The sequence below is a fragment of the Papio anubis genome, chromosome 13, assembly GCF_008728515.1.
Source record: "Papio anubis isolate 15944 chromosome 13, Panubis1.0, whole genome shotgun sequence".
Lineage (NCBI taxonomy): Eukaryota > Metazoa > Chordata > Mammalia > Primates > Cercopithecidae > Papio > Papio anubis.
Genome location: NC_044988.1, coordinates 103,912,793 through 103,933,965, shown reverse-complemented (window position 1 = coordinate 103,933,965; position 21,173 = coordinate 103,912,793). Strand labels below are relative to the sequence as shown.

General features: G+C 53.9%; 1 protein-coding gene across 1 annotated transcript; it reads left to right on the top strand.

The window, feature by feature from the left end:
• The first annotated feature begins 13,021 nt into the window (after positions 1 to 13,021).
• On the top strand, positions 13,022 to 17,160 carry LOC103878074. The gene is given in 4 exon segments (XM_031654692.1): positions 13,022 to 13,579; positions 14,590 to 14,823; positions 14,826 to 14,888; positions 14,890 to 17,160. Coding segments are annotated over 4 exon segments (1,074 nt in total). The 5' UTR covers positions 13,022 to 13,483; the 3' UTR covers positions 15,571 to 17,160.
• The last annotated feature ends 4,013 nt before the right edge of the window (positions 17,161 to 21,173 follow it).

Below are 21,173 nucleotides of genomic sequence, written 5' to 3'. Positions count from 1 at the left end.
CTGTAACGAGGGAGCTGGGGGCAGATCCCAGCTCTGAATCCCAAGGGTCCTGGGTTTGAGGCAACCTCAGCCACTCCTGGCCCTGTAACCTAGAGCCAGCAATTCTCCTCCATCTCTGCCTCAGTTTCTTCATCTGTAAAATGAAGCAAGAGCAGTGTACTCTCCATAAAGCAAGGAAGGAGAAAATTCCTGCTGCAAAGAGCTTAGCTTAGGGCCCAGCACAAGTTAATTGTAAAGCAAGAAGTGGCTCTCTCACGATCTATTTATGCCCTGGATGGCTCTTGGCTACAAGGGTGGAATTCAGAAGCAGGTCTCCAGCCCTGGGAGCGGGGTTTACAAGATCAAAGCTGAGCCTGACCCTCATGAGGTGACGTGGGATTGGAGAAGAAGAGGAGCTCTAGAAACCAGCAGAACTGTGGCTCTGCCACATCCCAGTGCATAGATCTTAGCATGTCTGAGACCCAATTCCTTCACTTTAAGGAGGAAGCAGGGTGGCATGAATATAGATGAAGCCAGAATGTACTTCATGCATGCACAGGCAAACACACACACAGCCCCCAGCACCACAGTCCACATTCAGTTTTAGTAAAGGCACATTTCCTCCCCTTCCCCTCTCCTAGGAGGAAACTTGAGTACCAGGCAGGCTACCAGGATAGAAATCCCACCGCGGAAACCTACTGTATTAGACTGTTTTCACATTGCTAATAAAGACATACTCGAGATTGGGTAATTTATACAGGAAAAATGTTTAATGGACTCACAGTTCCACATGGCTGATGAGGCCTCACAATCATGGCAGAAGGCAAGGAGGAGCAAGTCACATCTTACATGAATGGCAGCAGGCAAAGAGAGAGCTTATGCTGGGAAACTCCCCCTTATAAAACCATCAGATCTTGTGAGACTTATTCACTATCACGAGAAAAGCATGAGAAAGACCTGCCCCCATGATTCAGCTACCTCCCACCGGGTCCCTCCCACAACATGTGGGAATTCAAGATGAGATTTGGGTGGGGACACAGCCAAACCATATCATTCCACCCCAGACCCTCCCAAATTTCATGTCCTCACATTTCAAAACCAATTATGCCTTCCCAACAGTCCCCCAAAGTCAACTCATTTCAGCATTAACTCAAAAGTCCACAGTCCAAAGTCTCATGCGAGACAAGTCAAGTCCCTTCTGCCTATGAGCTTGTAAAATCAAAAGTAAGTTAGTTACTTCCTACTTACAATGGGGGTATAGGCATTGCCTAAATGCAGCCCTTCCAAATGGGAGATATTAGCCAAAACAAAGGGGTTACAGGCCCCATGCAAGTCCAAAATCCAGCAGAGCAGTCAAATCTTAAAGCTTCAAAATGATCTCCTTTGACTCCATATCTCACATCCAGGTCACACTGATGCATAAGGTATGTTCCCATGGTCTTGGGCAGCTCTGCCTCTGTGGCTTTGCAGGGTACCACCTCCTTCCCAGCTGCTTTCATGGGCTGGCGTTGAGTGTCTGTGGCTTTTCCAGGCACACGGTGCAAACTGTCAGTGGATCTACCATTCTGGAGTCTGGAGGACGATGGCCCTCTTCTCACAGCTCCAATAGGTGGTGGCCCAGTGGGGACTCTGTGTGGGGGCTCCGGCCCCACATTTCCCTTCTGCACTGCCCTAACAGAGGTTCTCTATGAGGGCCCCACCCCTGCAGCAAACTTCTGCCTGGGCATCCAAGCAACAGAGGATGTTTCCATACATCTTCTGAAATCTAGGTGAAGGTTCCCAAACCTCAATTATTGGTTTCTGTGCACTTGCAGGTTAACACCACATGGAAGCTGCCAAGGCTTGGGGCTTGCACCCTCTATAGTCATGGCCTGAGCTCCACATTGGCCCCTTTCAGCCATGGCTGGAGTGGCTGGGATGCAGGGCACCAAGTCCCTAGGCTGCATGCAGAATGGGGACCCTGGGCCAGGGCCAAAAACCATTTTTTCCTCCTACGCCTCTGGGCCTGTGATGGGAGGAGCTGCCATGAAGACTTCTGACATGCCCTGGAGACATTTTCCCCATTGTCTTGGGGATTAACATTCGGTTCCTTGTTGCTTATGCAAATTTCTGCAGCCAGCTTGAATTTCTCCTCAGAAAATGCGATTTTCTTTTTTATCACATTGTCAGGCTGCAAATCTTCCAAACTTTTATGTTCTGCTTTCCTTATAAAACTGAATGCCTTTAACAACACCCAAGTCACCTCTTGAATGTTTTGCTGCTTAGAAATTTCTTCCACCAGTTATGCTAAATCATCTCTCTCAAGTTCAAAATTCAACAAATCTCTAGGGCAGAGGCAAAATTCTGCCAGTGTCTTCGCTAAAGCATAACAAGAGTCACCTTTGCTCCAGTTCCCAACAAGTTTCTCATCTCTATCTGAGACTACCTCAGCCTGGATTTCATTGTCCATATCATTATCAGCATTTTTGTCAAAGCCATTCAACAAATCTCTAGAGAGTTCCAAACTTTCCCACATTTTCCTGTCTTCTTCTGAGCCCTCCAAACTTCCAACTTCTGCCTGTTACCCAGTTCCAAAGTTAATTCCACATTTTCAGGTATCATTACAGCAGTGCCCCACTCTACTGGTACCAATGTACTGTAGTAGTCTGTTTTTATGCTGCTAATAAAGACATACTCGAGACTGGGTAATTTATACAGGAAAATGGTTTAATGGACTTACAGTTCCACATGGCTGGGGATGCCTCACAATCATGGCACAAGGCAAGGAGGAGCAAGTCATGTCTTACATGGATGGCAGCAGGCAAAGAGAGAGCTTATGCTGGGAAACTCCCCCTTATAAAACTGTCAAATCTCGTGAGACTTATTCACTATCATAACAGCACGAGAAAGACTTGCCCCCATGATTCAATTATCTCCCACTAGGTCCCTCCCACAACATGTGGGAATTCAGGATAAGATTTGAGTGAGGACATGGCCAAACCATATCAACCAATAAACCCTTCACTTGAGGATCTGGGCTGGGCTCTCAGGCAAGAATCAGGAGGCACTGAGTTGGGGTCCAGTCCAACAATGGCAACTCAATAGCATGTCCTGGCTCAGGGTTGGGCAGACAGGGCCTCCCTCTGTGAATCTGGGATTCACACTGGTTCTGAATAACAAGAACCATGCTGGGGCCATGACCTGGGGCCTGAGCCCTGCTCTTAGCCTGCTGGGCACCATACCAACCCAAGGCAGCCCACCAAGGCTGTCCACGTGGCATCCTCAGTGATAGTTTCTAGGGCTGTGTCCTTGGCCCACAACCAGCCCCACATCCCTGGACCTGGGCTCTGTGGAGGGCCTCACTCTACCCTTCAGCTCCCATCCTCCCATCCAGCTTCCCCTCAGGGAAGCCCCTCCAGCCTGATGGGTGCCGTCTGTCCCCACTGGTTAATCTCCCCCTATGCTTGGGCCCTGGACAGCAGATTGCCGTGTCCAGCCTCCTTTTTGGCATCTCCACTTGGGACCTCCTCCCAGGCTCTGACACCTGCAATGCCCCACACTGTGCCTGACTTCTGTCCCCTACCCTGCCTCTCTCTGTCTTTCTTTGTGCAATGAAAGCCCCTGACTCACCCAGAGTCCCCAAACCAAACATGTAAGCTGTGTCATTACTCATGTGACCCCTTCCAGTGGCCCCTGGAGTGCAGCCCCCCTTCCCTGTAGCTCCCTGTGAATCCTCCTCATCCATTCTCCACAAAGAGGCAGGGTTTTCAAAGCACGAATCAGACACCGTCACTCCCTGACTCAAAACCCCAGTGACTGCCTTTTCATGAGACCAAGAGCTAATGGTCTGTTCAGGGCTGACAAGGCCCTGCTTGCTCCCCATGCCCTCCCCCTGCACCAGTCATGCTGACACCAACCCCCAACCTTTCCCCAAAGCCACCTACTCTCACCCTCAGACCTCTGCATGGGATACTCTTCCCCACTTCATGGGCCATCTTCCCCAAAATCCTCCCCGAGTGACTCTGGGCCCAGCATCCTATTCATTAGGCTCACACTACTCAATGATGGCCGACATTTACCAAATTCTTCTATCTGCTTGCTTGTTTGTTTTCTGTCTGTCCCTGCAGTTGGCTGAGTAACAGCCCTCCAAGATCTCCATGTTCTCATCTGTGGAGCTGGACATGAAGCTTGATGGGCCTTTATTCAGAAGAAGTGGGCTGCAGATGTGGCCAAGTCCAGAGTCTTCCGATCCTCCTGGCTCCTCCCTGTGGGTACTAAATTCAAGTGTCCTTATAAGAGGCAGAAGAAGACACATGTGGTCAGAGGGAGACACATGCAGGGGGGAGACACATGCAGTTGGGGGGACACATGCGGGAGGAGAGGCACATGTTTGGGGAGACACAGTGGGGAGAGACACATGTGGCAGGGAGACACATGCTGGAGGGAGAAGACACATGTAGGAGGGGAGACAACATGCAGTGGGGGGAGACACATGCAGGACACATGCAGTGGGGACACATGGTGGAGACATGTGAAGGGACACATGGGAGACACATGGAAAGGGGACATGGGACACATGGTGGGGGGAGACATGCAGGGGGGACATGGGGAGGACACAGGTGGGGAGACATGGGGGGAGACCCGCGGTGGATGACCACCAGCATCATCAATGCAATCAGTATTATCAAGTGGCCACGCATGATGTGACATCACCACGGCAAAGACTGACACGCAAGGGGGAAGCACCACGCAGAACACGGAGGACAATCAACACGAGTGGACACGCAGTGGACATGCAGTGGACAACTGGGAGGACAAATGGTGGACAATGGAGGACACAGGGGGACAACACGCAAATGGACACACGGACAGAATCGTGACATCACCGCGCGTATCATCACTGTGACATCACGCTATGCATTAATCACGCCACGGGGACATCACGCTAACCGTATTATCACGGCGCATATCACGCAGCCGTGACACGCGTAGACCACGCAGCGGACATATGTAGAATCACCTGCGTAGACAACGATGTGACATCACCACGCAGCGGGGACATCACGTGATGTGCATACCGCGACCAACACGCCGGTGACATCACCACGCGGGGACATCACGCGCGGGGATACCAATCAGTATTAATACTACGCAGCGGACACAACCGGGGACATCAAACGCAGCAAAAGACATCAACACGTTGTTCTGGGTGACATCACACTTGCTGGTGTATTATCAATAATGCAATGCAGTGACATCATCACTAACTGCATCATCACGCAGCGTGACACGCAGCTGTATATCAATACGCATGGGGGGAGACACACAGCCGGGGAGAATAATACGCAGTGGGAATACTACGCAGTGGGGAGACAATGCAGAAGGGAGACAATACGCAGTGGGGAGACACACGCGGAGGAGACACATGCAGTGGGGAGACACATGCAGTGGGGGGAGACACATGCAGGGGGGAGACATGCGGTGGGGACACATGCAGAGGGGGACACATGCAGGGTGGGGAGACACATGCGGAGGAGCAGGGGACATGGAGATGCAGCAGAGACAGCTTGAAGATGCTGGCCTAGAAGACTGGAGCAGCCACAGGCCAAGGAACCCCCGGAGCCTCCAGAAGCTGCAGGAGAAGGAAGGATCCTCCCCTAGAGCCTCTGGAGGGAGGACAGCCTTGCCAACACCTTCATCTTGGACTTCTCGCCTCCAGAACTTGGAGAGAATGAATCTCCGTTGCCTTAAGTTTCTCGAGTTGGGGTATCTTCTTATCATCAGCCCTGTTTGATGTAATAACACTTTCTTTCCCTCACTAGGGCTCCTTGTGCCTTCAGGGAGCTCTGGTGAGGGAGAGAGCCTTACTCCATTCGACAGTCAGAAGAGCTAAGAAAACAAAGCAGCATCCAGGGCCTGAATGAAGCCAGGATTCGCATGGTGTCAGGGACCACAGGCTCCTGGCAGGAACACAGGCATGTCCCCAAGCAGCCTCAGGGCAGGGCAGGGCACTGCAGCGGGACAGGACTGAGCAAGGGGAGGGAAAAGGGGCGGGATACGAGAGGTGGGGACCTCGTGACGGAGGACGGAGGGCTGTCCGGCCTGTGGGAAGCCTCTGCAGGGTTGGGACCTCAGGGAAGCTTCTGTAAATCCACTCTGGCCGCAGGGTTAGGGAAGCAGCAGGGAGACTGGAGGATGCAGTTGAGTGGTTGATGACTGTGTGGGGCGGTGCTGGATAATTCAGGAGGTGGCCCGAAAGACTTGCGGGTGAGTTGGATGTGACGTTTAAAAGAAAGCGGGTTGCCCAGCCTAGCTCCTGGAATTTGGGCCTGGGCAACAGTAAGGGCAGAACTACTGTTCCCTAGACTAGGAAGGTGGGGCAGGAACTGGCTGGGTCTGGGGTAGGCTGCAGAGAGCTATGCTGCAGACTTGCCAGGTGCACGAGTGTGTTAGATACCAAGGGATGCTGTCAGGCGGTGTGGTACGAGTTAGGAATTCAGAGAAGAGGCTATGCTGAGATGTAGGTGAGGGGAGCACAGCAATGGGAGTTCCTGTCCTACACTGGAGGAGGCACCTGGCGGGGGGCCATCGAGGACGGAGTCCTGCAACACCCAACCTTTAGAAGGTGGGAAGGTGCCAGGCTGGTCAACATGGTGAAACCCTGTCTCTACTAAAAATACAAAAATTATCCGGGCGTGGTGGCGGGCACCTGTAATCCCAGCTACTCGGGAGGCTGAGGCAGGAGAATCACTTGAATCTGGGAGGCGGAGGTTGCAGTGAGCCAAGATCGTGCCATTGCACTCCAGCCTGGTGACAGACTGAGACTCCATCTAAAAAAAAGTATATATATATATATATAGTGGAAAGGTGGTGAGGCCCCCACAGAGCCTGGGGAGGAGCAGCCAGGCAGGGATGAGGCTGTGCAAGGCAGGGGCATGCACTGTTCAGAGGAAGTGAGGCTTCCAAGGCAGAGGGAGGAGAGCCTGTGCCGGGTGCTGCTGGTTCCCTCAGGTCAGATGAAGGCTGGCATTCCCACCGTTGGGTGTGATGACGAGGAAGTCGCTGGTGAGCTTGCCCGGAGCTGCGTGGAGGAGCAGCCTGGAGAGATGGGATGTGGACATTCATCTCTGCAAAGGGGGACAGAGAGGTGGGGCATGGCTGCAGGGGATGAAAGGAAAGGCATTTCTTTGGTGAAGATGGGCAAAAATAGCAACATGTTTTCGAAGAGAGGACAGGTGTGGGGAGACAGAGCAGGGAGGGGGTGAGCTCCCGGGCCCATGGGACGGTGGTCCTGCATGGGGGCAGAGACGATTCACATCCTGCAAGGAGCCAGGCAGGCCAGGCAGGGGTCTGGGTGGTGGATCTTGTGATGGGAGCTGAGAGTTGGGCTGGGCCTTCCTCAGTGCAGTGAGAATCATGTCATCTGCGGGGGGAGAGGTGTGAGGAGGAGGGCCGAGGGGCAGGGGAGAAAGAGTTAGCGCTCCTCCAAGGGAGTTGGGGCTGTGGGCAGGGGGAGGCAGAGGCAGGATTTCAGGACTCCCTTGAACGGGAGGTCATGGATTCAAACAGGGACCAGTCCACAGGGCGGTGTGATTTCCCCAGCCCTGCTCAGCTGTCAGGGAGCAGGGAGGGGTGGACGGGGAGTCGGGTGTCGCCAGGAAGACGGGAGGATGGGCAACGCCAGGGAACTGAGAGCATAGGAGTGACTTCTGGGGGAATTCCAGCTGGACAAACAGGGAAGTGACAAGGGGGAGACCACGGAGCAGGGCTTGGTGCTGCCCGCCCTGGCTGAACATCTGCAAGCGCAGGAATGACTCCCGTGAACATCAAATGTGCTCCTAGGCTGCGAGGATTTAGTGAGAGAATGACATAAGCTCAGCATGTGCCCAACACACGGTCGGGCTGAGAACTCCAAACCACCCAGGTGGTCCCAGAGGCAGAGCTGGCCACCCTTTCCTCGCTTGACGGCTTCCAGACAGAAGCAGCTGGTTGCTGTGCACACGTCCAGGGAGCTGATAAGGAGGGGCAGCCTGGGTCCTCTGTGAACCTGTTCACCATCGCACCCCACCCAGGCTAGTGTCCCCAGGGGCCAGGGAGGCCATCTGGGTGCTCACTCGGCTCAGCTGGGTTTGGAGAGGGTGAAGCCAGCAGCCTGAAGGTTCAGGGCACAGGCAGCCGATGGCGTGGGTTTTGAGTCCCGTTTGCTAGGAAATTCGCAGAGAGGAGGGGAGAGTTAGTGCCGTTGCCTTGGCAACGCTCTGTCACATTCTAATGGGGCTCAGCAGTAGAAGGAGGCTTGTCTTAGAGGAGCACAAAGCAGATCGATTTCCTGGTGTCCTGAGGCAGCTCAGCGGGAAAGCGGCTGCTTCCCGGGTGCCTGCTGCCCGAGCTCCATCGGGAAGGCAGTGGGAGAGGGGCGGGTGGGGGTGTCCCGGGACCCACGGTACCCACCAAAGAGTGAGGCGGGGCTGATGCTGGGTACCCACCTGGCCTCATCCCAAGGCAGCTCGGGATCTCAGAGCTGGGGTGGAGGAGGTGGGCGGCTGCCCCAGACCGACTGGAGCTTTGGGACCCAGGCCCCACACCCACCTCTACATAAAACCTCTGCTCTAGGGACCTTCCTGATTTTGCAGACAGGAACGCCATGGGATGAGGAAAAAGACAAGACTCTAAATCTGTCAGCAGTGAGGTGTGTTGGTGTCACGGGCTGCGGCCACCCTGCACCTGAACTTCAGCCAACCCTGAAGGGGTGGACCCAACGAAGAACTTAGAGCAACCTCCTCGAGGGGCCCGAGTGGACGCCAGATCCCCCAAAATCCAGAACTAGAGCCAAAGACCTAGGAGCTTGGGTTGCAGGAGCAAATATAAATATTAAAAGCACAGACGAGATGCAAATAATACAAGCAATACGGATTGAGAGGAGGGACAGGGTGGTCAGAGAAAGAGCAGCTGAATGTTACCCAGCCTTTCAAAAGAGGAAGTGGGCGATACTGTCAAAAACGGAACCATGGGATAGAGAATGTCTAATTCCAAACAGTTAATGGTCTTCATAGACTTTTTCTTCTCAATCTTAGAAGGTTCTTCTAGGAAACAAGGCCTCACGTGGTGAAGATAAATGCGCTTGAAGTCAACAGCGTCTTCCGCTTGACTTTGTTCCCCTTCCTTCTTTACATTGCAGTCCAATCTAATATTTCTAGCCTGCAAAGCCTGGGAAGGATAATGTCATCTTTTACACCAGCATTTGCTCATCCTTCCTATTTCTTTCTAGCCATTGCCATGTGCCAGGCATGGTTCTAGGTATCTGGCATGGCTGTGGCTCCCTGACGCCCCTCAGCTGGATGCTGAGGTGCAGCTGCTACCATCAATCCACCCTCAAGGAGATAAATGGGGCCCAGAGAGGGTGACTGGCCCAGGGCCTCAACAGCTCCCAAGAGGCAGGCTCTGGCTTGGAATCCAGACCATTTGGTCTTAGAGGCCACCCTCTTACATTTGCACACTTTGCATTCTCTAACCACATGCACAGAGGAATGTCTGCAGAGCAGTCCCATTGTCTACACTGGCTATTCTGGGTAGGGGCCTTTTGTTACTTTTATGTTCTTCTTTGTATTTTATCTTTTTAAAGAAATGCAATAATAAGTCTGCATTTTAAAAAAAACAGCTTTATTAAGATATAGTTTACAGGATGGGTGCGGTGGCTCACACCTGTAATCCCAGCACTTTGAGAGGCCAAGGCATTCAGATCATGAGGTCAGGAGATCAAGACCATCCTGGCTAACATGGTGTAACCCCCTCTCTACTAAAAATACAAAAAAATTAGCCGGGCGTGGTGGCGGGGGCCTGTAGTCCCAGCTACTTGGGAGGCTGAGGCAGGAGAATGGCATGAACCCGGGAGGTGGAGGTTGCAGTGAGCTGAGATCATGCCACTGCACTCCAGCCTGGGTGACAGAGCGAGATTCCGTCTCAAAAAAAAAAAAAAAAGATACAGTTTACACACCATACAATTCACTCATTTGAGGTGTAGAATTCAATGGTTTTTGGTATATTATATTACTATATTTTTAAAACTGTGGTTACATATGCGTAACATAAAATTTACTGTTTTAACCGTTAAGTGAACAAGTTAGTGGCACTGATGACATTCACCATATTGTGCAACCATCAATACTGTCAACTTCCAAAACTTTGCCATCACTCCAGGCTTAAACTTGTACCCATTAACTAATCATGTCCCATCCTCCCTCCCCTTAGCCCCTGGTAACCACTAATCTACTTCCTGTCTCTGTGAATTTGACTACTCTAGGGACCTCATAAAAGCAGAATCCTGTGGTACTTGTCCGTCAGTGACCAGCTTATTTCGCTGAGGATAATGTCTTCAAGCTTCACCCGTGTTGTAGCATGTGTTGGAATTTCCCTTCTCTTCATGGCTGGTAACAGTTCATTGGATGCATGGAGCACATTTATCTGTTGATGCATCTATTGATGGACATGGGAGTGGTTCCCACTTTTTTGATTGTTTGCTTGTTTGTTTTATCAAGACGGAGTCTCATTCTGTCCCCCAGGCCGGAGTGCAATGGCACGATCTCAGCTCACTGCAAACTCCGCCTCCCAGGTTCAAGCGATTCTCCTGCTTCAGCCTCCTGACTAGGTGGGACTACAGGTGCCCATCACCATGCCTGGCTAATTTTCATATTTTTAGTAGAGACCGGGTTTCACCATGTTGGCCAGGCTGGTCTTGAACTACTGACTTCAGGTGATCCACCCACCTTGGCCTCCCAAAGTGCTGGGATTACAGGCGTGAGCCACCGTGCCCGGTCTGTTCCCACTTTTTAGCTCTTATGAATAATGCTGCCATGAACGTAGGCGTGCACATATCCGCTCCAGTCCCTGCTTTCTCTTCCTTTGGGTGTGTACTCAGAAGTGGAATTGCTGGGTCACATGTTGTGTAACTTTAAAAATAAAAACAATCCTTGCTAAAACTGGATCTGAGGTCTCAGTCCACCCAAGGAAATCAATGCAGCCTTCCTCCCCGACCCACAGGAACAAAACCCCAAAGACGGGGGTCACATTCCAGCTCTATGGCTATGTCACCTGTCTCCCCGAGCCCAGACATTTATTAGCGGCTACCCGGAGCATCAGTGTGAAGGCTGAAGGAGAAACTTGGGTTGAGGCCCGGTGTGCTGTGCGTGCCCCATGCACAGAGTTCTCATGCACATAAAGTGTGTTTATTCCCGCACTGGATCGCCTCAGTAGCCCCTGAGACCCACAGTATGCTCACCATTCATTCCCACTGGACAGATGTGCGGACTGAGGTTCAGACAGCCACTACCCAGAGAGTCCTTCAGCTCTAAATGCAGGGTCTTCTCTGGTCCCTGGCTGCTTCTCTCAATGATCCCCAAGGGGCTTACAAACAACTTCCCTCCATTCTAGGACAACAAAGACACTGAGAGTAGTAACGCAAGGGGGGCAGAGAGAAAAGAAGCCTCAACAGCTGCACCCCTGCTTTTTTCCCAGCACCACCTCCTCACAGAGTCTTGGGGGCCACCCTGCCTAAGGGGCTGTGGCATATCACCGGGAATGCCACTGCTTAAACTCCTCCGAGGCTGGGAAGCCCACCCAGACCAACAAGCTGGCCCACCCTGGCTTCCCTGGAGAGAGCTCTGTCCCCAGGGCTCAGAGGACAGAGTCCCTGCAGCAAAGGCCCTCAGAGTGCAAGGGCCAAGTGGGAGGGCCCCTTCTCATCTTCTCTTCTTCAGCACATGTGCCCAGCTCCCGCACCCAATGCCCAGGGGATGCCTCCTAGATGTCGGCAGCTCGGTGACAGGGGCAGGAGGTGGCATCGCCCTTGTTCGGAATATCACTGGGTGACCCCGGGACATTACTCCCCCGAACTCCAGTAACCTCATCTGTGACACAGGGGGCCAGGCCACATCATCCTGGGCAGTGCTGCTCTCTGCAATTATTGGGTCTGGCATCTCTTCTTGTCAGAGATTCTCTTTAGGGAATTTATTTTCCATAGATTAAAGACTAAACAACAGAGAACAGAGACAGGCTTCTAGATACCTGCTGCAACCTTAGCTTCTCAGAAAATACAGGTGCTTGGGACTCCTCTCACAAAATGGGGAATGTAAATGGAAAACGTGGCTGCAAGACAGTTTCTTTAGTCAAAGGGTCTGAGTACACATTAAAGGAGGGTGGAGGGAGAGGGGACATCAAAAGGGAGGAAAGGGGAGGAGGGCACCAGGACAGGCAGAGCCAAGAGAGTCCTGGGGGAGGATCCGCACCTACCTGTAAGGGGCCCTGTGGACCTGGCACGTGCCTATAAGGAGCCCTGTTGTTGTGTGTTAGGTTGTGACACAGCTCTGCCCACCCCAGGTGCCTTTTCGGAACCAGGAATCTGAGAGGGGCTCTCCCACCAGGGTCAGGGGCTTCCAGAACCCCTTTGGCTCTGCCTGTCCTGGTGCCCTCCGTCCCCAGCCCTGGTGGGGGAGCTCCTCTCTTAGGTTCCTAGTTCAGAAAAGGCACCTGGGGTGGGCAGAGCTGTGTCACAACCTAACACACAACGACAGGGCCCCTTACAGGCATGTGTGCATCCACCCCCAGGAGCACACAGACAGACCCTCCTCCACATGCCCTGTCTGGGGACAGGAGCCCAGCACCCAGTGCTTGCTCCCGCTTCCACCCCTTTGCTGACCTCCCCACGCATCAGGGCTGCATGCCAGGTGACCAGGGTTCTAAGCCTGGCTTCCTCCCTGAACTGTCCTCCTGGAAACATCCTTCCTGACCCAGCTTCACCTCATTGAAGAGTGACTTCTAAGGACCCATTCAGCTTTTATCTCCTGTCACTCCGTAGACATCAAGACTTAACATCCCATCCCTCCCACCCCCAGTTGTCACTCCCCCTCCCCAGTCTTCGGCCCACTCCCTGTCCAGGGGCCCAGGTCCCCAGCGCGGGCAACCCCTCTGTCCCCATTCCGGGACCTGGAGCCTGCGAGGGATCAGGCCGGCCAGGATGGAGTTCTCTATCCCAGTTCAATTTCCCCCGCCTTTTTGATGTCACATCCTGTCCCAGCCTGCTTCCCCGCCGGCCGCCGCCCTCCCTCCTTCCCGGGAGAGAGCAAGGCGCGCGGGTCCCTCTGCGCCACCCCCGCCCCCGCCCCTTCCGAGCAAACTTTTGGCACCCGCCGCAGCCCAGCGCGCGTTCGTGCTCCGCAGGGCGCGCCTCTCTCCGCCAATGCCAGGCGCGCGGGGGAGCCATTAGGAGGCGAGGAGAGAGGAGGGCGCAGCTCCCGCCCAGCCCAGCCCTGCCCAGCCCTGCCCGGAGGCAGACGCGCCGGAACCGGGACGCGATAAATATGCAGAGCGGAGGCTTCGCGCAGCAGAGCCCGCGCGCCGCCCGCTCCGGGTGCTGAATCCAGGCGCGGGGACACGAGCCAGGCGCCGCCGCCGGAGCCCGCGGAGCCGGGGCCAGAGCCGGAGCGCGTCCGCGTCCACGCAGCCGCCGGCCGGCCAGCACCCAGGGCCCTGCATGCCAGGTCGTTGGAGGTGGCAGCCAGACATGCACCCGGCCCGGAAGCTCCTCAGCCTCCTCTTCCTCATCCTGATGGGCACTGAACTCACTCAAGTACGTGCATCCAACGCCATTTTCCTCCCTGCCAGGCGACCGGCCCGGGCCCCCCAGGGAGCCCCACAAAGTCCGGGAACGGTTCCGGCTCCACGCCGCCCCGCGCCCCGGGCCTGGGCGCCCGAAGCGCCGGGGTTGGGGAGGGGCCAGGGTGCTGGGCCAGACCTGGGTGGGAGGGAGGGGTGCAGGCTGACCCGAGACGGTGCTCCTCCAGTCCCGGCCCAGCAGGGCTGACAGCTGCCCCCTTTTTCCTAGGACTCCGCTGCCCCCTGCTCCCTGCTGAGAAGTTCAAAGGGCAGCACGAGGGGGTGTTTGGCTGCTATTGTCATCTGGAGGGGGAAGAGTGAGAGCCGGATAGCCAAGTCCCCAGGCATTTTTGGAGGTGGCAGGACCTTAGTCCTACCCCCAACACACACCCCTGAGCGGCACATCCTCCCTTTGGGCATAACGCTGCCCTTGGGGGCTCCGGAAAGAGGCGGTGGGGATTGTGCCGCTGAGACCGGGAAGGGCAGCCAGCGTACCGGCCAGCTGGGTGCATTGTTGGCTTACTGTGTAGGGCTTGGGGGGCTGTGGCCACATGCCCGGCAGGAGGTGAGTGAAGAGCCCTGTGGTGTGCCGGTGTGGGGATCCTCGGCATTTCAAACGGGCTCGTTGTGCCCTGAACAATGTATCAATAGAGAAAGATCTCTGTTTGGTATTCTCCATTTTAAAGATGCATCTTGGAGCTCACAAGTCTTGGGGGAGGAGAAGGGCTGTCTGTGAGCGCCGAACTGGGAGGGCTGCTTTGGCACCATGGTGCTGGGAAGAGCCTGCCAGCCTCCGGAGCCGGGCTACTCGGGAGTGACATTAAAATGCCCTTTCAATGATACCACTGTGCCATGCTCTGAACTGGGAGACTCTGGCCCTTTGGAGTGGCAAGACCAGGAAGTGATGGGCAGCTAGCACCTTGGCCCCAAGCCCCAGCTGCCCCTGACCCTCCTTTCCTTCCTCCCTGCCTCCCTCTCCCTCAGAATAAAAGAGGAAACAAAGGAGAGAAGATGGGAGGGCCAGAGAGCGAGAGGAAGACCACAGGAGAGGAGATACTGAATGAGCTTCCCTTGTTTTGCCTGGAAGCCCTCACTGGCTCCCTGGCTCTGCCCAGAACGTGCAGTCCAAATCCCAATCCAGCAGTGGGGTTACGTCGTCCCGTTTACCCTCAGAGTCCCTCTCCTGGTGCTGCCCAGACGATCGGCCGGTCCCCCCTGGAGAGAGGTTCGGTGTGGCCTCTAGGAGAGAAGTTTTCTTGGCCACAGGAAGGCCTGGTGGAGGCGTGGTGGTTGTCCACTGTGGCCGGACAGATGCATTCATTCACGTGCACACACACACACACACACGCACACACAGGGGAGCAGATACCTGCAGAGAAAAGCAACCAGGTCCCGATAAGTGGCAAGCTGCCCTACAAAGAGCTGTGCTTGTGTCTTATCAAGACACCTTGGCAAAGAGATGGCTGGTTCTGGGTGGTCCTGGACAAGGCCGCACCCAAGGGCCCTCCAAGCCTTAATGGCACCCTTAAGCCTCCATGCCCAGGCCAAAAGATGCTTTTTCTCCGTAAGTTCTCCTCTTTGTGTCTTTGTAAAGATTCTCTGTTCTGGGGAGAAACTTTTGGTTCAACTTCAATTAGAAGCTTTATCTTAGTGGGGAAAGTATTTGTCCATCCACGCAAAGGGTCCTGGACATCGGAACCCCAGCCAGCCCCTGTGCACACCCCTGTATCCTCAGACCTTGGTGTCAGGGCCCAGTCAGCCACCTTCAGGACCCTGGTCAGCTCCGCCAGCAGGCAGCCTCCCGGGTCAGGAAGGGAAACACCGTTGTTTTCTTTGCTGGCCTGGCAGGTTCCTTTCTCTGAAGCTGAGCCACAGGCCGTCTCAGGGGAATGTGTCCCTCGACTCAGCCAGGAGGCACGTCCCACCCTCACGGTACAGCTCCACCTTCCCTGGGCTGGCTTCTGATAATTGTGCTTTCGGATAATTGGAGGCCAATTATCCCTAATGCGGTGGGATTTTGGAGAAAAGGCTCAGCAGGTGAAATCATTTTGAGTCTCTGAAGGGGGTGGACAGTGGCTGGCTCAGCACCAGCACCTGAGAGCCTGGCTACCCTGGTCCCCACCTGGGTAGGCCCCCCTGGGGTTATGCCAGGTGACTTTCATCTTTGACCTCTAAGGTGTCACCTGGGGTCGGGAGTGGGTATGGGTGCAGGACCAGCCAGCTCTGATTCCAAGAGCTACCTGGGGACATCCATCCCCAAGCATCTTACTTTTGATTCCAAAGTTATGCGTTGTGGGTTCCTTGAGCAATGCTGTTGACATTTGTGAGTGAGTGAAGAAACGAGTCTGGGCTTCAGGAAAGGGTGCTGGAGCTACCTGGTGTCTGCCTCCTGCTTCCACTGTAGGTAAATTGCTCCCCACAGCCACATCCTTGCTTTTAACTCAGCCCAAGGGATGGACATGCGATTCCAGGGCTACTGTGTTTCTAAATGAGCATACGTCGACATGAGAAGATGTCAGAAATGCCTGGATCCTACCTGCACTTAATACATGCTGCCTGGAGGATTCAGGCGGGCAGGCAGGGGGAGTGGAGCACATGGCTGGGCCATCTGTTCTCCCGACAGCTTGCTTACGATGAGACACTCCATCAAACGCCAACCGTTGATGGATGGCCTACGACATGCAAGGGCTGTGGGGCCAGGTGAACTTTGTCCTCAGACAGAAAGACATTTTACATGGTCTTGCTCTGTGGTTTTCAATAAAAGGCTGGTATTTCATGCTCTTAAAGAAGCAGGGTAAAGTGGCATCGTACTGAGCTTCCCGGGCAGGGTACTGAGGCGTTGATCTCTGGGCCTTGGGGAAGGTGGGGTAGGGCTGGGGCTCCCTGGGCTCCGACCTCCACACCCCACAAGCTTCCTTTCAGAGTGAAGCATGTTTTTTGTACGTAATAGGGTAAAAGGGGCCGGGAATCTTTGTAGCAACAACCTTGAACCCAGATGGCCTCACTCTCACCCCGATCCCACCAGACACTGGCTGCGTGACCTTGAGAAAGGCCCTTTAACCCCTCTGAGCCTGACCTTCCTTGTTTCACAAGGAAGATTAAACAAGATGATTCTTGAGTAAGATCCCTTCCTGCTACAGACCCCCAACCCCATTCTTTCATTGGCTCACTCATCCTCTCCTTAAACAAGCCTTTCCTGGATACCAGCTGGTTGGATTTAACTCGGTCAATTCCGGGCTTACAATGGTGAGTGAGCCAAACCCTTGCCGCTTGGCACCTGGGGCTGCATGCTTTGAGGGAAGACCCCAGGCTCTGCCATAATCACGTGTTTCAGTGGCACAAGAAGTGTCTGCCCCGAGTGCTCTGGATGGGAGTTGGGGAGTGAGTTCTGTTTTGGAAGCCAGAGGAATCTGGAGAAGGAGGATGTTTGATCTGGGTCCAAGGTTGCACCTGGGTCCACTAGTGAGCCTGGGGAAAAGAAGAAGAGGACAGAGGCCGGGTGTGGTGGCTCACACCTTTAATGCCAGCACTTTGATCACTTGAGGTCAGGAGTTCAAAACCAGCCTGGCCAACATGATGAAACCGCATCTCTACTAAAAATACAAAAAATTAGCTGGGTGTGGTGGCAGTCACCTATAATCCCAGCTACTTAGGAGACTGAGGGAGGAGACTCGATTGAACCCAGGAGGCGGAGGTTGCAGTGAGCCGAGACTGCACCATTGCACTCCAGCTTGGGCAACAGCACGAGACTCTGTATGAAGAAGAAGAAGATGACAAAGAAGGAGAAGGAGAAGAAGACAGAAACAGCTGCAGACAGAGGTTGTAGCAGGAAGAAGGGCCTGGAAACCCTGACTCTCGCATCCAATGCTCAATCCACGTGGGTTGAGGGTATTTGAAGTGTTTGAAGATGGAAGTGGAGCTCTCCCCATTAGCCATGCATCCCCAGGCTGGGCCTGGCCTTTCCTACAACATGACGGCCCTGGATGCCCCCGGTGGGGTTCAAGCTGTCAGTGAACACAGAACAGGCTTGAGTGGCGACCGTCACTGTGACTGTTTGTCTTCAGGCTTTATTGAGTGGCTACTGTATGCTGGGTCTCAGAGTTGGACCAGCTGTTTGCCGGTCTAGGTGCCTGCATTGAGAAGTGGGCGGACCCTGGACTGCACATGGGGAGTTGTGAGTTGGTGTGAACAGGGCAGATGAGAAGACCAGGGAGGTGATGCTGACTTAGCCTTTCAGAACCCCAGTGAGGCCCATCCCTCTGAATCTGTTCCTCATCCCCCGGTTTAGCTCATTCTAGAGCTGAAGACCTCACTTCACTGCCCTGAGCAAATCAAACAAGTAGAAACGGCTAACCGCTTTTTCTGCTGAAACCTAAGCTTGGACCAGGTGGTCCGGATGACCTGTCTTGTCCCCTCTGTCCTAGACATGCTGGGAGGATACAGTGTTTGTAGAAGGGGGTGGAGTGCAGGGGTAGAGGGAAGAGTTCAGGTGGAATTGGGTCTTTTCCTAAACCAGTTATTTCAGAATATGTGGAATTCATTCAGTCTTTGCATCGAAGTTGGCCGTGGCCTCTGGGGCTGGCGACGCTTCTGGACACACAGAGGGAGCGGGGCACGCTCCCCTTTCCCATTCCTGGGCTGCCCCCCTCCCCTGCCCCGGTGGATAGGCTCCTGACATCAGGGGCACTGAGCTGTCAATCCTGCCCATGAGGCAGCTGCTCCATCTCCTAAAGTAATTTGCTTCTCATTCCACTGACTTCAACCTTCCCCAATCAGAAGAAAGGTAATTTCCTGCCTTGGGTTGTATTTATTACTAACGTTATCAGGCCCTGTAATCAGTATTAACATCACTGTGTAAAGTAATACAAAACTAATTACTAGCTAAACTGAATTAGATACATGGCAACCACGAACCGGGCTGACGGGGCGAGCAGCCAATTTTCAGCTCTGAAAGATGCATCCTGGACACCCTGCACGCTCAGAAACCTCAGCACTGTCCCGACTGGCACCGCAGGGCGACTGAGGGGAGGGGAAGAGAGATCAGAAAGTAAAAATGCACACCTCTGAGGTTTGTAGATTATTAAAATAATAATCTAAATATTATAAATAATAACGATAATAAATAATATACTATATAAGATAAATAATACAAGAAACTGGAGCCCACCCAGAGTTAAAGCCCCAGGAATCCTACCAGTGGCAAGGACTGATACCGCGTGTCAGGAGTAAACGTTATCATGTTGGGACAGTCCCAGCAATCCTGGGCAGTTGTCCTCATTCTTGACCTGAGGACGCACAGGTGTGGGGAGGTAAAGCATCCTGCCCAGCCACCCAGCACATAAGTGATGACCCCAGATGGAGCTCTAGGTCTGTCTGATGCCTGAGAAACCTGAGTTCTGGTGTTTGTTAAGACAGAAAGAAAATGCAAAGTCGAAAAACAGCACAGTGTCACCGAGCACCAGTGTAAAGGAAGTGCCAGTGCTGCCGCCCGGTCGCCGACCTCTGCGGAATGCACCGCAGAGCCCATCAGCCGTGCCTTTCCGACTGTGTGGACACGTACGCTGCCGGCTGCTGACCTTGAAAATGGGCTTTTGAAGGAGAAAGCAGGGCAAGAAGGAGGGGATCCACTTGTGGTTTCCTTGCAACCCCTGAGGATCAAAGACCCCAGCAGGCCTGTCCACCCCAGCAGGCCTGTCCCCTCCTTGAAGACGAGGGTGCATCTAGGAGTGCCTGCTCGACCGCCTCAGTTCTCTGGGGCATAAGGTTAGGGGTTACATAGGCAGCCCTGTGCCGCTCAAATGTCCCAGCATGTGTATGACAACTTGAGATCCAAGAAGTAAGAATTAGGGGCCAGGCACAGTGGCTCATGCCTGTAATCCCAGCACTTCGGGAGGCCGAGGTGGGTGGATCACTTGAGGTCAGGAGTTCGAGACCAAGAAGTAAGAAATAGGACCTACAGGTCCTGAGATAAGGTGGCCTCTGGATGAGGCTGTAAACCGCCCGACATGCCCGGGGGTCTGGTGACACCCTTCGTTGCACTTGGCATGCTTTGCACAAGGTGGCTGGAGGGGCCGCCATGGAGAGAATCTGCCGCGTTTGCACTGACCCGTCCTCGTGTGTGGCTGCTCACCTGGAGAAGGTTTCCTGTCCCTGCTTCTTCTGTGCTCACATCAAAGCTCACGCCCCTGCCTGGGCTCCAGCTGGTGATGACAGCTGCAGTGTTTAGATGTGCCTTAGCCGACCTGCTTGCCCCGAGAAGACATGCCGGCAGCAGGGATCTGGCCCATATATTCCTTATGCACAGTTCAATGACAGTTAAACTCTGATTGGAGAGTGTGTAGCCAGGAAGAGTTGAGATGGAAGAGTGTAAGGGGGAGATGGGAATGAGCCCGGCTCCCCAGCCCTTGTCCACATTCAGATCAGCAGTTCACAGCATCGCTTTGGGCTGCCCTAAAATGGTTCCATCCCATCTAGTGGTTTTAGGTATATACAAGTTGTCCTTGGGGAGTTTAAATCCTGCCGCAGGGATTTCCCTACCATACAAAATGGCTCTCCTGAGTGGTGCTGAAAAGAGAGTCTCCCCTACTTGCTTCTGCTGATGCTTCGTGGGCCTGAGAGTCAAAGAAAGAACATCAGTGTATCGTAAATAACTTTACTCCATGCACTGAAGGGTGTGGTTTGTAGACAGCGCAGCGGGACTCAGAAATGGGGAGCCAGCCATTGGCCAACAATTTGGCTGTCAGCTTGAGTCCCTGAGCCCCTGCCCAGCCACCTTCCTAGCCCCCAATATGCACACACAGGTTTCCGTTCCCAGGCCACTCAGCCTCAGCCTCTTGTCCCCCAGAGGCACAGACTGAGGCAGCTGTGAGTGGCAGCAGGTGAGGGGCATTTGTATTGCTTCGTTCCAGCAATACAAAGGATGATGAAACAGGAGATTCCCCCAGGGGCTGCAGCAGTCTTGGGGAGAGGTGGCTAAGAAAGTTTCCGAGGCCAAATCCAGGCTCCGCAGTGTCCGACAGCAGTGCCCGGGAGCCTCCTGTGCAGAGGCCGAGTGTCATCTGGATGCAAAGAACTTTGTTTGGTATCTGGCAGCACCAAATCCTTGGCTGTAAGCAAATGGTGCCACCTGGGGCATTTTCCACATTCCCAGCTGGACCCTGGGGTTGACTCTTTGATGTTTCTCATCATGATGTCGCCTTTGAATTCATGTCAGGATCAATGACGGAGTCCACAGAAACCGGGCTGCCTGTCCCCATTAGTTACGGTGAGAGCTTCCTCACCTGCGAAGTAGGAAATGGTCATGTTTTTGGGATCCCTGAAAAATGTGCATTCAGCCCAGAGGGTGATGATAAATCTGCTGAATTATCTTGTCCCTGTTCTTCAAAGTACCACTCCCAGAATTGGCCTCTTTTCTATTCGGCAACTAAGGGAATACAGGGCTGTGACTTCCCTGGCTGTGGCCAGGCTGAGACGATATCCATGAAAGAGATGTGGAACCTGCCAGGGAGAGCGCAGAGGGTGCGTGAGGGGTCTAGGGGAACAGGGACCGTGGACAAGTCAGCTCTCTG